The sequence below is a fragment of the Phalaenopsis equestris genome, unplaced genomic scaffold (assembly GCF_001263595.1).
Source record: "Phalaenopsis equestris unplaced genomic scaffold, ASM126359v1 Scaffold220379, whole genome shotgun sequence".
NCBI lineage: Eukaryota > Viridiplantae > Streptophyta > Magnoliopsida > Asparagales > Orchidaceae > Phalaenopsis > Phalaenopsis equestris.
Window position 1 is genome coordinate 104,763 of NW_018238668.1, and position 16,356 is coordinate 121,118.

The following is a 16,356-nucleotide window of genomic DNA, read 5'->3' on the forward strand; positions in this document are numbered from 1 at the left end:
CTCTGCCTGATGGAACATTCCTTCCCGAGGATGATGAAACCTCAAAATGAACTTCTTCAGAATGCTACTGAAAAATTATTCAGTCGGCGGATACTCTTGGTCGACCAAATGAATACTAGGCGATCTGACTAGACCATTACGAACGTGAAACAACATCAAATACAATTACAAACATAAAACTGTGCCGATAGTAGTTACATGGTTAAAGTGTGTTTACGTTATTTGCAAATATATAAAGATATAATGATTCATAAATGATTGTAACATTCCCATTATTTGGGGACAATTGTGTAATATACCATACCTTTCATATGACTTATAAATAGAATAATCCTTTTTATGAAAAGAGATTAACAATTCTACAAAAATTAAGTATTTTTTCTGTCTTAAAATTATATATATATTGTTTGGCATCTCTTTCTATGAGTTATTATTCATGTGAAAGTAATTTAGCATTCTTAGCTTTCCAACACAAAAAAAAAAAAAAAACACATGCAAAATAACCATTCAATTTTTGGAGTTTATCCCTCGTCAAGGGTAGGTGAGGGCGAAGGAAAATTTATTTTTATTCATTTAATTTAGGTTTAAAATTAAAATTTATCATTTAGTCAAATATATATCATTATTTTATTAATTTCACACTAATAAATTTTATTATGAAATGTTATTTAAATCATAAAAAAAATTCAGGAACAAATAATAATGGTAAATAGCACTGTTTTTGCTATTTGAAAAATAAAATTAAAAAATAAATCAGAGCGAGAGAGGAGAGAGAGGAGCAGGCTCATCATCACTAATCGGAAAAAGCTAGCTGGTTTTATGAAGTCACTTCGCAGGAAAAAAGAGGTAAAAAGAGGACAGGGAGCTTTACAGCGATCAGCTCTTTCTTCTCTCTTTCTCTCTTTGCTTCAAAATTCCACTTGGGGAAAAAGAGTTCTACTCATCTACATATTACTCTTTTGCTTTGTCCCCGTCCTCCTTTTCGTCTCTCTTTCTCTGCCCTGAGAGATCTACTGCGCCGGTGGAATCTTAGCAGCTAAGTCAAGCCTTCCCAGTCTCCAAGGTGAGGCTTCTTCACTGCATTGGTCGGAGATATCCGTTAGGCTTCTGGCATGATCTGCCCATCACTTTCCAATTGAAAAACATGTTCGCTTTATTATTATTATTTTTGTTTCTTTTTGGAAGACTACTGCTTTTAGTTCGTCGCTGCATCTCGCTGTTTTCCCAAAAAGGGTTTTGTGGCATTTGAGCTTGCTACTGATTTTTGTTCTTGGATCTTCGGGCTTCGGGAAGGAAATGTGCTTGCCGAATTGAAAATTTTCTTGGATTTCTTTAGTTCCTTTTCCTTCTTCGAGAAAGTAAAATATTATGCTTTATTTTTTTGTTGCTTTTAGCAGAATTTTCATCATTTTGCGAAGCCGACTTACTGAGGTGAGTTCTATTCTCTTTTTTAGTTTGATTATATTAGTTCACAAGTAATAAACTTCGGAATGACCCAATTTCTTGTTAAAAATTTTTAGGTTGAAATTTTATTTTTTTGTATTTATTGTGGGATTTTGAGAGCTGAATTCCGCTTTGTTGAAATATTCAGTGCATAAATTATGCTTTGTTTCTGATTTTTATTTATTCTCTCTGTAATTGATGCTTTATTTTTTTCATCAAGCATAAATAACTGTGTTTTGTTCTCTCAGAACAACGTGCCTTTGGTCTTTTTCTGAGCATTATGATAAGGGAGCTGAGAATCATGCTTTTAAGGATCTCTCGTGCTTCTGTTATAGTTTTGATGGTGATTGTGGCTCTGCCTCTTTCCCACAGTTTTACAACCGACCAAGACGGTATGTCATATTGTCTGCTATCTGTACTGTTTAATGCTTTATGCAATTTTTTTAAGGTGATTATGTTTTCAATGCACAATTTTATTTCAACTAAACTAATTGAATGCTTCTCATGTTGATTGACTCCTACTTTTAGCTCGTGCATATATTCTATTGTGGTTTTTGAACCTCAAATGTTAAATGTTCCTATATAGTCATATGGAAAAAGACAATATCTTTGGTCTGCAATGTTTTGAGGGATGAAGTTACTTACTAGTAGGGTGGAAGTGTATCGGAAAATAATGAATTTAATGGTGTTACCAGTATGATTTTTCTATTACATTATTTCACTTAGGTTCCCCTTTAGGTCTTTGCATAGGTCTCTTTGGTAGACTGTATGACAACTCCGTATGCATAAGGGCTGTTTTTGTGAATTCACATTTTCCCCAAGGTCGCCTATACTGTATAGAGGTTTCACACACTTCACTTGCACCAATTTTTATTCTTCACATAGATCCTTGGTTTCATTCATATTTATTTATGTCATTCATATAATTCTTGATGTCATTGTTACAGTTACCTATATTTGATTTTTGGGCAGGCCATACTAGATATAGGAGGGAACTCAACAACGTGGTGATATCTATGTGTTGATTCTATGCTAGGCTTGGTTATTAATTGAAATGACAAGGCTTATCCAAATTGCAAATGACTATAGTCAGCTCTATATGAGTTGATTCTATGTTGGGCTTGGTTATTAGTTGAAATGACAAGGCTTACTGAAATTTCAAATGATTATTGTCGGCTCATTGTCTAGCTTGGCTCACTTATAACATGGCATTGAGATTGAATGCACAACAAGAAATCATATCCAAATTAACTTTACTTAATTCATTCATACATGCATGGAACATTCTCAAGTGTAAAGGACATCAAAGAAAGAGTGAACAACAGTGCATATTATTCTTGCTCTTGTTAATGTCCACTAATTGAATCTTAAGGTGGATGACGTGGAGTGGAACCCATGATCACCCGTGACTCTCCCACGTACACGGGACGAGAATTGGGATGGGATTCAATCTCGTGGAGACATGTAGCAGGATTTTCCTACTAGGTCGAAAACCAACTAATACTAGAACTTCCCATGCTTTCAAGTGTTTGTCATAATTTGTTGTATGATTTTATAAGATTTCATCTTTATAGCACCTAATTCTTAAAGCCTTTGTATGAAATCATTCAATATTTAGACATACCATTATCTTGTCTTTTAGTTTAAATTTCACAAATCTTCTTCACATCAACAATTAACAGATAATTAGCAATCAAATTATTATAACTATCTTCATGTATATTATGAATAGTTTGTGTAAATGATTTTGCAAACTCGCTAAGCTTAGATGCTAGGGTAGTCGATAGCCAACGCAAAATTTGTCAAAAAATCAAATCATGAATCTTTTTTATCATTGTGTAAATCCTAGGGCATCCCCTAAAAGCAACGCGTTGTATGGTTTGACTACAGTGAAATGTGTATAAGGGTCGTTACATCATCGCCCTAGTATAGTGTCAAATAACTAAGGGTTCCTATTTTATGGACGAATGCGGGTAAATAAATTAGTTCATGAAACTAATATAGGATAGGATCTTGGAATATAGATATTTTCACAGGTAAATTAATGTAATTAGTTGATATTATGATTTATAAGAAGAAAAAATATCTTATGTATTCAAGAAACTAAATGTGTTGGAGAAAAGACTAAGGAGATTGATAGTTTAGGTTCTTAAACTTTAGTATTCAGTTAAGAGTCACACTAGAAATGATATAGGTGTAATTATAGATAAGAGTTTGAAAGATAATGTTGTAAAAATTAATATAATTGAAGATAGAATTATAGCCCTTAAGATTATTTCTAATACTAAGATTTTTAATATTATTAGTGTTTATGTTTCTCAAATAGGTTTAGATATAAGGTCTAAAGATGAATTCTGGAATGACCTAAAATACTTTATACAAATGATACCTCTTGAAGACAACATTTTTATTGGAGTATATTTAAATAGACATGTCGGTAGAGTGGTAGAAGATTTTAGAAAGACATGGTGACTGTTATTTTAGAGTGATTAATGAAGAAGCTATAACATATTAGATTTTGCTTTAGCATATGATTTTATTATCACTAATAATTTATTCAAGAAAAGAAATGAACATATTATTACTTATAAGAATGGATCTAATAAATCACAAATTGATTTTTTTAATGGGAAAAAGATATCGTCGAGAATTTAAAGATTGTAAGGTCATTCCAAGTGAAGATTTAAGTACTCAACATCAATTATTATTTTTAGATTTTAAGATGAAGAGTTGTAAAATAGAGAATATTAGAAATCATTGTCGTAGAATTAAATGGGGACTCCTAAAAGACAAATAAAAATATTTTTGTGAGCAAATTTCAAGATTCCAAGATTTGGGATGTTCATGAAGAAGCAAATTCTATATGGAATAAAGTGACAAATACAATTAAGCAAGTGACAAAAGTTATACTTGAAGAATCAAAAGAAAAATATTCATATAAATAAAAATAATTGGTGGTGAAATAATACTTTGCAAAAAAAGATAAAATATAGGATGTTATGTTATAAATATTGGTTTAAATGCAAAAGCTTAGAGAATTGAGAAAAATATAAAATGACCCGTAGGAAGTTTAAGTGAACAATCTGACACTAAAATTTCTATTTTTGGTGAAGTTTATAGTAGATTAGATACTAGAGAAGGTAAAAAATATATGTATAAACTAGCTAAAAAAAAGTGAAAAGAAAAGTAAATGTTTAACTCAAGTAAAGTGTATTAAAGATGAAAATCAAAAAATGTTTTTCTTAGAAAAATATATTTAACATAGGTGAGTGAGTTATTTTGATAAAATTTTTAATGAATTTTCTAAAAATATGATTGACTTTAGTGATCTCAATATCGTTAATAATAATAAAATATTTCATTTTTATTATCGCATTAATAAAAAAGAAATTGAGGGGGCTTTAAAGGAAACCAAGGGTAGAAAGTCTGTAGGACTTTATGATTTCTCAATCGAAGTGTGAAAATATATAGGAGATTTGGGTGTTTCTTGGTTTACTAAACTCTTTAATATTATTTTAAAAACTATATAAATGCCCAAGGACTGGAGGAAGAGTTTTTTTATCCCCATTTTTAAGAATAAAGAGAATGCACAAGAATGTGCAAATTCTAGAGGAATTAAGTTGATGTGTCATAAATTAGAATAAAGAGAATGCACAAGAAAGAATGCACAAGAATGTGCAAATTCTAGAGGAATTAAGTTGATGTGTCATAAATTAAAATTATGAGAGACGTTAATTGAACAAATGTTTAAGACGTATTACAAAGATTTCTCATGATCAATTTGTATTTATGTCGAGCAGTTCTACTATGAAAGCTATAGATTTATTGAGAGGTTTGAAGGAGAAGTTCAGATAGAATAAGGAGGACTTACATATGGTTTTTATTGATTTAGAAAAAGCCCATTAGGTTCCAAGAGGTCCTTTGGAGAGTTCTTGAGAAGAAAAGTGTTGATATGAATTATATTCAATTCATGAAAGATATGTATACTAGAGTTGTTACTTGTGTTCGAGCAGGAGGATTGGCCAAATATTTTCCTATTTCCATTGGATTACATCAGGGATCGACTTTAAGCCCATATCCTTTTTGCTTTAATTATGGATGCTCTTATTATGGATGCTCTTACTGGACAACCCTGGTGTATGTTTTTCGCTAATGATATCCTTCTCGTGGATAAGACTAGAGAGAAAGCTCAGGAAAAATTTGAATTATGGAGGTTTACATTGGAGTTTAAAGGCCTTCGTTTGAGTAGTTTAGTTTAAAGGCCTTCGTTTGAGTAGAACTAAAATTGAATACATGGAATGTAATTTTAGTAGTAGTAGCTCTAGTGCATAATTAAAACTATGAGTGATCAAATTATTAAAAGATGTGAACACTTTAGATATCTCAAGTTTATTGTTCAAAGTGATGGTGATATAGATGGGGATGCTATTAGTGGAATTCTAGTTGGTTGGTTGAAGTGGAGGAATGCTTCAAGCCTATTGTGTGATAGAAATGTACCGCTTAGATTGAAAAGAAAATTTTATAAGATGGTGACGAGACCTGCAATGCTCTATGCCGCTGAATATTGGCCTTTAAAAGAGAAGCATAAAACTGAGTCAAGTGTTTCCGAGATGAGAATGATTAGGTGGATGAGTGGCTTTACGCTTAGAGACAAAATTCGAAATGAATCGAAATGAATATATCCGTGATCCGTGATAGGGTTGGTGTAGCTCCAGTGGCGGGCGAAATTAGAGATAGTTGTCTTAGATGATTTGGTCACATTAAACGTTGACCAACTGATGATTCGATTAGGAGAGTAGATGTTTTATATTCTACTTATGTTAAGAAAGGCAGAGGTAAACCTAGAAAGACTTGGGCATATTGTATAAAAAATAATCTTAATTTATTAGAGTTAAATGAAAATATGACACGATGGAGAAAAAGGATTCATGTAGCCGACCTCACGTAGTTGGATAAAGGTTTGTTGTTGTTGTTGCTAAGCTTAAATGCTTTTTGAAAGTTAATTAGATTTATAGATTTATAAGTTCTTTAAGTTGAAAATGAAACTATTTCAATTGAACTTATACTTACATCTGCTAAGAAATGAATTTAATGTAAGCTCAGTCATAGGTAAATCAAATTTCAACCAAAAGCATGCTCTTTAATCATACTTACAATAAAGCACCAAAATTAATATTTACTAGCTTGGTTCGTTCAACAGTTTATGGTTATAAGCTATTAAAAACTTTAATTGTGCTCTCATTTTTTTTCATAGGGTTCTAAAAACTTTAATTGTGTTCTCATTTTTTTTCATAGGGTTCTAATAAGCAACACAGGAATTCTTCAATCTTTGTTAGAGGTTGGCTTTACATGAGACATTCAATATATATTACCTTGTTCTGTTTCTATTTCCTTATATTGTATGGTGAGTTATACATTGTGAAATAATTCACGTGCATTTTCCTCAAACTTTTTTAATAATGTCAGTCTTTCGTCATAGGCATTGTATTGTTGTGATTAATTTATCCCGCAATATCAACATGTGATTCTGGAACAATAAATCTCTCAATGATGAATCAAGAATGCAAAGTTGTGTCTCTTTAGAGTGAAAGCCATATTTAAGTGTAAAATCTTTGTTTAGCACAAATAGGTAACTATTTATGTCATTCAATCACGGTCTACTCAAAGGATGCATGTTGCTAGATTGAGTGCATGTCCGCACAAGTAATAACATGATGAGTAAGAGTTTCATCTCATATGGACTAAAATACGATGTTTTGAAATTTGATTTGTTATTATCGAAATGAGCGAATATAGGATAATTATAAAATTATGAACTAAAATAAAACCTAAATAAAATAAAATAACAAAAATGAACTACGTAAGTGGCGGAGATTCTTATGGTAGAAAGCAATTAGACTAAGAATATGGATTGGATTTCATTTAGATGTATTTATTTGGTTATATGTAATATGATGGAGGGTTCATAAAAATTCAACCGAATTCCAATTTAGATGTCACTTATCTTTCCCCCCAAAAGTCTAGGGACATTATGTCCAATCATACAATTGTCTTACCTCTCAATGCTATATTTTATGGAAGAATTTTTTTTTTATAGTTTTAGGTTTCACAAAAGCACCATATGAGTTTAAAAAAGTTATATTTTCTATGATTTGCCATGGTATTTTATGAGTCTGTTCTTCACGTTCCAATTTCAAATGGATCTCTTAAACTATCAATTAATGGAAAATTAAATAATAGATAATGAAGCACGGAATAAAATTTTCGATAACCAAATAAAGCATAAATTTTAAGAGATTTATTGAAAACAAAAACCAAGTGAACATTTGATTACATCCAATTTCTAGAAAGGAGATCTAATTCATAATGAGAAAAAAAGATATATTAATTTCATCACGATGAACAAAAACAAGCAAAATGTAGAGAAAACTAAATGTTGTAGTCCCTCGCTCAACTTTGCTTTCCACTTCTTCCGTTTGCCTAGGCCTTCTCTCATACTCCCTTTGAGTTCTACACAAGATTTATGCTTTAAAAACCCTAGAATTTGTTGATAAATGCCAACACAAACCTTAGAATTCTCTGACTATTTTGAACTTTTTCTTGTTCTGAAAATGGTGGTTGTTTTAGTTAATTTGCAAAGCTCTTTGGATTAAATATCTCAACAGTAAGCATTTTTAACTTCAACTTGCAGGATACCACAATATATTCTTTTTTTGTGATTATATTTTCTAATACCTTTTTCTCTTCAGTTTTTGCTATAAATAGCTTATATGCTGCATTGGGATCACCTCCTCTTCCTGGATGGATTCCAAATGGAGGTGATCCTTGTATAGAAGGTTGGCAGGGTATCCAATGTGTTGGTCCAAATATCTCATCAGTGTACGGTATTTATTGTTCTAACACATTGTTTCTTACACTTTCCTTATTTGCATATATTCGTCCTTCAATAATTTTCTATAATGTAATTATTTTTTCTTCTGTAGAACAATAAATGGTGCAAATTTGCGTGGTCAATTAGGCAGTCATTTGGAAAATTTTTCTTCAATAGTGACAATGTAAGTCCGGGTGCGTTATACTCTCTTCTTTAATGCCCATGATTTTTATTTTGATATGATTGTTTCATTCATAGCTCCGGTGATGCAAATTATTATATTTTTTAAAATTAAAAGTTGAACACTTTGTTTCGTTATTTTGCCCTTTGATTAATCTTATATTTCCTTCCTTACAACAGAGATTTCAGTAATAATTTTATTGGTGGAACCATACCAGAAAATCTACCACTTACCTTGAAAGGATTGTATGTGTTGAAAAGTTGAATTATTTGTTTTTCGATATACATTTAGGGTCTGTTTGGGGCAGCTTCGGCTTATTGAATAATTTGCTGATAAACTGATTAAAAATAATCTACTGATAAGCTAGGTGCGGTGACTATTACAAATTTTTATTTTTTTTGAAAAAGTCAGACCGTTGCCAGAAAGCTGTCACCACACCTAGATAGGTACGGTATGAAACTATTGTTTTCAGCGTTTTGAAAACGCATAAGTTGCCAAAACGCAATTTATCCAAACAGGTCAGGTGTGTTTTCAAAACGCCACCGCACCAAATAAGCAACCCCAAACGGGCCCTTAGTTAATTGATTTATGTAACTTTTATTTACAAGTTGATAATTTTTTTTATATTATTTGGCAGTTTTCTTTCAGCCAACCAATTTACAGGGAACATCCCAGCTTCCTTGTCAAAACTAACACTTCTTTCTGACATGTAAGCCAATGCTTTTCTTTCTCTACAAAATTTTTTTTTCGCATTTTTCTTATTTTTTGCCTCCTTTGTTAACTTTATTATAGGTCAGTTAATGCCAATAATTTAAGTGGAGAATTGCCCGATGCATTCCAGTCTCTCATTGGTTTGATAAATCTGTAAGATTCTTATTGTTTCTGTTCAAGTCATCCTTTTAATTTTATTTGCGTCCAATATTGTAATGATTTTAACATCACAGGGATCTCTCTGCTAATAACATAAGTGGTCAACTTCCTCCTTCAATGAGAAGTTTGTCATCATTGACCACACTGTCAGTTTGCCACTTCAACACAAATATCTCCCTCTTTCTAGCTTTTATCTTCTAGTTTTATGAGGTGCACAATTTTGCAGGCATGTACAGGACAACAAGCTATCTGGGACTCTTGATGTTCTGCAAGATCTTCCCCTTAAAAATTTGTACTTTCTTGCACATTTTTTCATTCTGTAATTTAACTTCTCTATTAAAATGTTTTGGTGATGAAATTAATTTAAGTATCTTATGCATTCTGTTTAGGTGGAGGTTAAAACAAGTGTTCAAATGTACCAATTGCCAAGCCATCAATATCTAAGATTTTTTAGCAACAACCGATTGATCATCCAACTCTGTATCTATCTCCTTAATTATTTGGTATTAGAGGCAGCCCATCGACAATCATCATTCACAGTTTTCTTTCTCATGCTTGCCTGTAGCCATGTACCAAATTTCATGCTCATCCATTTCTTCCCCTTCATTCATGCTGCCCAACAACTCCGGACGACGTAATCCATCGTGCGCTTCATCCTCCACCAACTTTAGCCTCTCTTTTATGTCCATGCTTAAATCATCTGCTTATCTCCTACATTGCTCAACTCCACGGACACAAGCTTGGCCAAGCCTCTAACTGGTTTTCCAAGATTATTTTCTCTGTTTATGCAAACCCCTTACGGGCAACTGTCTGAGCACAATCACTCCTTTCACATTTGCTTGGTGCGAAACTTATTTTTCTACCATCTGCAAAGCTAAACATTTTTTGCCGACTTGTGCTACTTTCTAACCTCATTGGTAGCAGCAAACTGGCTCGCGCTAACTGGCTCACGCTAACTAGCTCTCTACTTGCAACTAAGTCGTTGATAGAAATAATCGACTTTATGATAGTGACAATATCAAAGAGGACCATCCATAGGAATTTTGAATGTTTGATGGTACTTTTTATGAGGTAAAAGATTTAAAAGAAGGATCTTGCAGGTTGTCCACCCCTATAAAATTATTGTGAAATTATTATGAACTAACCTACTCAACAAAGGAATGATAGTTTCATGCAATAAAAGTGGTTAAGGTTGAAGTTCCTACTTCCAGCAGAAAGAGTATTCCGAATACTTTTTTAAATTGGTTATTTGAGTTGGACTTGTCCTGACATTGCTTGGGAATTCTCCAATGCTTTCGATTCAAGATAGTTAAATTGGTTGAGATGATTGACTTCTCCAGACATTGACGGGAAGTCTCCAAATTGTTTGATTCAAGAGAGTTAAAGTAGTATGATTTGCAAAAAGGTTTTGGTGAGGAATTAACATGGAATTAGGTTTCCTAGATGCTTTAACTATTACCACCTATGACGAAATGAAACATAGAATCTAACAAAAAATACATCCAAAGTTATTATAAGAAAAGCTAGTCAAGTAATCGACGAACCACATAAAAGATACTCTTAACTATAATTGAATATTTGAAAAATATGATGATCCTTGACTAGTCATAGCTTGATCAAATAATACTTTAAAGCTATAAAGAGAAACGCAATCGTATGCTCAACATTTTTAGATGATGCATAAATTAGGGCATTGAAAATTGAGAAATTTTAAATGTCAACCTACTATTGGGACTATTAACTCTCAAATGAGCACGACAAAGGTTGGCTTGAAATTTAATTACAATCATTCAAATTGACCATTTTTCAACGCTAAAACTCATACATGACTAAATTGTTGTAGGTTCTATGAAAGGAAACCTCCCCCTCTACTTACAAATCTAATATTACACTTGCTTCAAATGTCACTAAAATGGTCATACGTCACAAAATGTGTTTCTGAATAAACAAGAACCTGAGTTTTCATCCTTAGATGATACTGGTATTGAACACATGGGAGACAATAATCCTTTCACCAAGGAAAATGACAATTAGAAGTGTTAATAGTTGATTTGACACAAATCCAGCTCGAACTTGACATGAAAAATTGGAGTTCAGGTCAATCCATGTAATATTTAGGTTGGGATTAGGTTAAGTTTAAATGACTCGAAAAAAAAATTAAGTTTGGCCAACCTAAACATAATTTTTTAATTATTTGATTATTTTTTATGAAAAATTATATTATTTTGTAATTTTTATTTTCTTATTGAGTTGTTTCCAAATTATGTGATTGTGTCCATTTGAAGTTAGATTAACACTAACCCATTACTACTTGACTATTTTTCGTCTCATGTTGGGTTAGGTTCAAGTGTAGTCGGGTCTTGTTTCGGTCGAGTTTTTTGACCCATTTATTGAATAGGTTGAGTTTGGTTAATTATGTTCATATAATGCCATTTTTGTGTCAAGCTTGTAATTGATAATGGTAGTACTATGATTTTCATCTTAAAAGCTACGTTGTGTAGGGTCATACTTATTTTGGAATCACATTTTCAATATCACCTAGGTGAATTAAATCCATCCAATTGGAAACTATAAAAATTATATATGGTGTGATATGTACCAATGGTTGTAGCATATTTCTTCTTTAATATTCTTTGGTTATATGACTTAAACTCCGTAATCTATGAAAACACTTCGTTATCAACTTTTAGGGAACAGTAATTAAAATGTTCCTTCTAAAGCTTGTTAAGATGGTTCAAAAACCTTAATTGGAAAGTTGAAACTTATCATAAATTGTAAGACATAACAAATATTGGTTCATTAGGAAATTGTAAAAAGAAGATTAGGAGTTTAGGATAATCATGCTTTTAGTCACCAAACCAGCTACTGCTAAGGCATATAAGTCGTTCATGCCTTGATTAAGATGTTAAACCGTTAGAACCCTAGAGGAACTTCTTGATGATCAGTTACTCCTATTGTGTGATATTAAATATTCAATTGATGTTGTTCTAGAGCTTTGAGCTTGAATGATCGGTTGTTGAACTATCAAAAAGATTTATGCATGAAAATTTGAATTCATGTGGTATATATCATCTACATATTTCAAGAAAGATAGCTGATGGAGAATATGCGTTAATAAGAGCCTTAACTAAATAATAGTTAATTGTAACTTCTCAAAGTCTCTATTTAGATATGTTAGATTTAATTTAAGGATCTTTTTTCTTCTTTCAGATTGATTTTAAGAAGGTACCGCCAAATCTGTATTAACCCTGAGGAAGAGTGGAAAATAAATTTCAAAACAAGTGATTTTTTGACTGAATGGATGGTGCTATTTGGACTCTTAACATATTTAATACTTTTATGATAATTATGAATTAAGATTTATTGCCATTTATTTGTAAGTTTTAGTCATTTAGTTTGATGGCATCTTCATTTACATTATATTGAAGGAAACACACCTCGATCAAGTGCACCTTGTTTTGGATGCACTTAAATCAAAAAGTTATATATTGACTAATGGACAATCTTTCATCAACTTCAAGTTATATTTCTTGGATATGTAGTTTCCTCTAAAGTATTGGAAGCTTAACCAGAAAAGGTTGTACTGGGCATTGGATTTTATTAAAGCTAGGATGATAGAATGCCGTGGTTAAAGCTTCTTGATTTCAAATAAACTGTTACATTTATGCAAGAGTAATTATCTGCTCTTAAAATATGCTCTAGAGATGAGAGCAGAGTTGATACACTGAGTAGAGCTTTTATCATGTTTAGCCTTACGATTGTGAACTTACAAATAAAATATGAGCATCTACCATGCCTTAACGTTCATTTGTTCTATTTGGAGCTTAAAAAATCGGATATTATTCATTTCAAATTACACATGGTTTGAGAGATTTCTTTTGGTAGGTTCAAAACCATGCATCTCTACTATTAATGAGATTCTCTTGTGTAGGTGTTATATGTTGTTGCTGCGAGATCTAGATATACCGGTTGATGTGATATATATATATAAATCAAACAGGAGAACGATCGACGAAGTGAAAAAATAGAACAAGAAAAATCACACCAGAAAAGAACAACACAGTGAAACACAAATTTACGTGGTTCGACAAATTGCCTACGTCCACGGAGTTGCAGAAGATTTTACTACTTGAGGAATTTACACCAGTCAATTACCTCGACTACCTCGACTTCAAGAAGAATCTCTCACTTCGTTGCTCTCTCTTCTCCTCTCTCTGTTTTTCTCTCTCTACACCGATATATACCGAAGAAGCTCTACACCGAGATACACCGAAACTTATTTCTTTTCTGCCACAATTCAATCAGAAAGAGAACTTCGAACCGGAGAGAAGAAACCTTGGAGAGTCTTGCTAGTTCGTAATCTTTTTCTTTTTTCTTCTTCTTCCTTTTACCGCAAGGAACTACCTCTTGCACTTCTCTTCCTCCGAGTAAATTTTCCTCTATCCTGAGAAAACCGAAGAAGAGCTCAAACCGAACTTCCTAAAGCCAAGGAGAGCCATCCAAAGCTTTTATCATGAACAGAAGGGAGCGAAGAGATGCTTCACTTCACAAAAGAGGAAGACAGGAGTGGTTATTTTTGAAGAGGTGTGACTCTCCAAAACAAAGTAATCGCCCAAGCATAGTAATCGCCCAAGCATAGCGCCCAAGCATAGTGGACCGGGCTCCACCGTTTCTAACATTTTATGCTAGATAATTAACTAGTCATGAAAGATGTGATATTACCATCTGCATGTTTGAAAAAAGTTTGTATTGGCCCTTATTAAGGATATTACTGTAAAAGTTGGCTAGTGTTAAATGGGAAAGTTGAGCAAACTCTAGCGACTACACTGCTCTACTTATGCATATTTTGCCATTGAAAATCGTCAACATGGATTACATGTTAGGATTACTTAATAGAGCACATCTGATATGAATTTGTATTAGTGGTAGTGAATATATTTTCTGAAATAAAACAATTTATTCCCCATTATAAGATTTTTTATAACTCTCATGTGGCATAACTGTTCCTTAAAGAAATTGTTCGTTTGCATGGTCTCTCCTCTTCATATGTTGTGGGATGTAAGGTTTGAGAATTCTTTGGGACTCGACAAATAGTTTCCTCTACTTTTATTCATAAATAGATGGACTAACAAAAGTTGAGAATAGGAATTTGGAAAAATAGCTATTTTGTCTTATCAATAATTGGTTTAGAAATTTGTTTTTATTAACTTTGCCAGCTCCACCAACGAAGTATCATTCTTTAAAGTGATGTGTGGTTCATAACATAGGAAGCCTATAGATGTCTTACACTTACTTGTGAATGCAAGTACATAATGCTACATTTTTTTTGAGCATGTACATAAGTTATATTGTGATGTTGAAGCACAAATTGATTTGTAAAATAAAAAGTATAAAAATATGATGAATTCTCATAGAAAATCACGATAACATAATAAAGCAATTATGTATTAGTTTTTTTTTGTCATTGATCAGTACTCACATAACACCTTATGAAACACCATAGTTGACTGTCATTTCTCCACTAAGAAACATATCCATATATTATTGATTTATTAGCTGATAAGCGTATCACATCAACGTTTATTATTGAGCAATACAGTATAAGCGTACTTTTAAGCCATCAATGTTTCTTACAACTATTAATTGGAATGAAGTTTCTATCTCCAACTCTCATATTAGTTCTAGTTTAAAGTAGCTTCTAGCAAACATGGTTACACCGTCTTTCCTAGTAGAATTGGTTCCTTGTTTTATCTCCAACTGTAATATTAGTTCTAGTTGTTAACTAGCTTCTATCAAACAAGGTTATACTAAGTCCTTTGTTGGACAATATTTAGGTCTTTCATTTTCAGATTACTCATTGGTGGCACATGCCGAGCTACAATGCATCTTCTCGTACCTTCTAGATAAAAAACATTCATCTTAACTTCTCATGGAGATGTTCTTAACACCACAATGAACTTTATGACGATCTACCGATCTAAACTTACGTTTGATGCTAAAAACATGATTAATTAAATATTTCATTTCTATTTAGCATTTAAAATTTTAGAAAAATAGAAATTTATTTTATTTTGGCTATTTTTTTCTTTTTATTTTTATTATTACTTATTTACTATTGATTATGCGGTGTTGCTTATTTTTCTTGTAATTGTAAGTCCTCATCATAGATGAAGACCTCAAATGTTATATTGTGGCATGATTGAATTGGGAATACAATCCTAAGATCTTTTTTTGATATACAGTTAGTGATCCATCTCTTGTCTTACTCTCTTGAACTCTCCTTTTATTAGCATGGCTCTCTTAAACAGACCGTTGAGATTTTAAATATGTCCTCATTATTAGCCACTCTTCTTCTTGAATTTCTTGTATTACTCTTTAATTATTATTTTTCATCTTCTTTCCTTTACTTCTCTTAGTTAAACTCAATTTTGTTGACTACCTTTGTGAACTTCTCTTATATGGTCAAATCAGTCATTGAAGAAAATTGTGTACTTATGTAAGTAGGCTACGATGTTGCCATAATAATATTTTTCTAAATGAATCCCTTATACAAATAAGGTTTTGTAGTTTATGAAGGAGGTTGAAACATCAAATTGCTAGTGGGTTGCAAAATATATTAGAGGGTGTTGTTCATCTTATTTCTATCTTTTAAATGAAATTCACCTTAATCATATCTTGAATTGCATTTGTTATAAGAGTAAGATCCTTAATCGAGGCAATAAGGCCACTATAGTTGACAATTTTTGGAAAAGTTTGTCTTTGCTCTAGTCATAATGAGGATTTATGCAGATAGTCAAAGCCTAGGATCATCAAATGCATAATGAGGCAAGTTTCCTAACCCCTCTGTGGTGGTGAAGACTTTGAATCCATATTTTTTTCGAAGTGACGGGAGAAAAAAATTGGGCCAATTTTCATAATGCAATAATGCAAATAAGTAAGCTCGCTATTAAAATTTCTTGGATATTATTGAAAACCTTTAGTTGGTGCCTCA

At 32.1% G+C, this 16,356-nt stretch overlaps 1 protein-coding gene across 4 annotated transcripts in view; it reads left to right on the top strand.

Moving 5' to 3' along the window:
• Positions 1 to 811: 811 nt before the first annotated feature.
• The window catches only part of LOC110037499 (protein STRUBBELIG-RECEPTOR FAMILY 3), a 37,265-nt gene continuing 21,720 nt past the window's right edge, over positions 812 to 16,356 (top strand). Inside the window, exons 1-10 of one of the 4 annotated variants that reach the window (XM_020742158.1) lie at positions 1,281 to 1,298; positions 1,398 to 1,431; positions 1,692 to 1,835; positions 8,193 to 8,322; positions 8,427 to 8,498; positions 8,675 to 8,740; positions 9,133 to 9,204; positions 9,288 to 9,359; positions 9,440 to 9,511; positions 9,592 to 9,657. In XM_020742158.1, coding sequence (XP_020597817.1) covers positions 1,724 to 1,835; positions 8,193 to 8,322; positions 8,427 to 8,498; positions 8,675 to 8,740; positions 9,133 to 9,204; positions 9,288 to 9,359; positions 9,440 to 9,511; positions 9,592 to 9,657 — 662 coding nt within the window. In that variant the 5' untranslated portion in view covers positions 1,281 to 1,298; positions 1,398 to 1,431; positions 1,692 to 1,723. Of the gene's footprint in view, positions 1,064 to 1,219; positions 1,432 to 1,691; positions 1,836 to 8,192; positions 8,323 to 8,426; positions 8,499 to 8,674; positions 8,741 to 9,132; positions 9,205 to 9,287; positions 9,360 to 9,439; positions 9,512 to 9,591; positions 9,658 to 16,356 lie in introns of those variants that run through there. The other 3 variants (XM_020742156.1, XM_020742157.1, XM_020742159.1) reach the window with 3 other exon arrangements.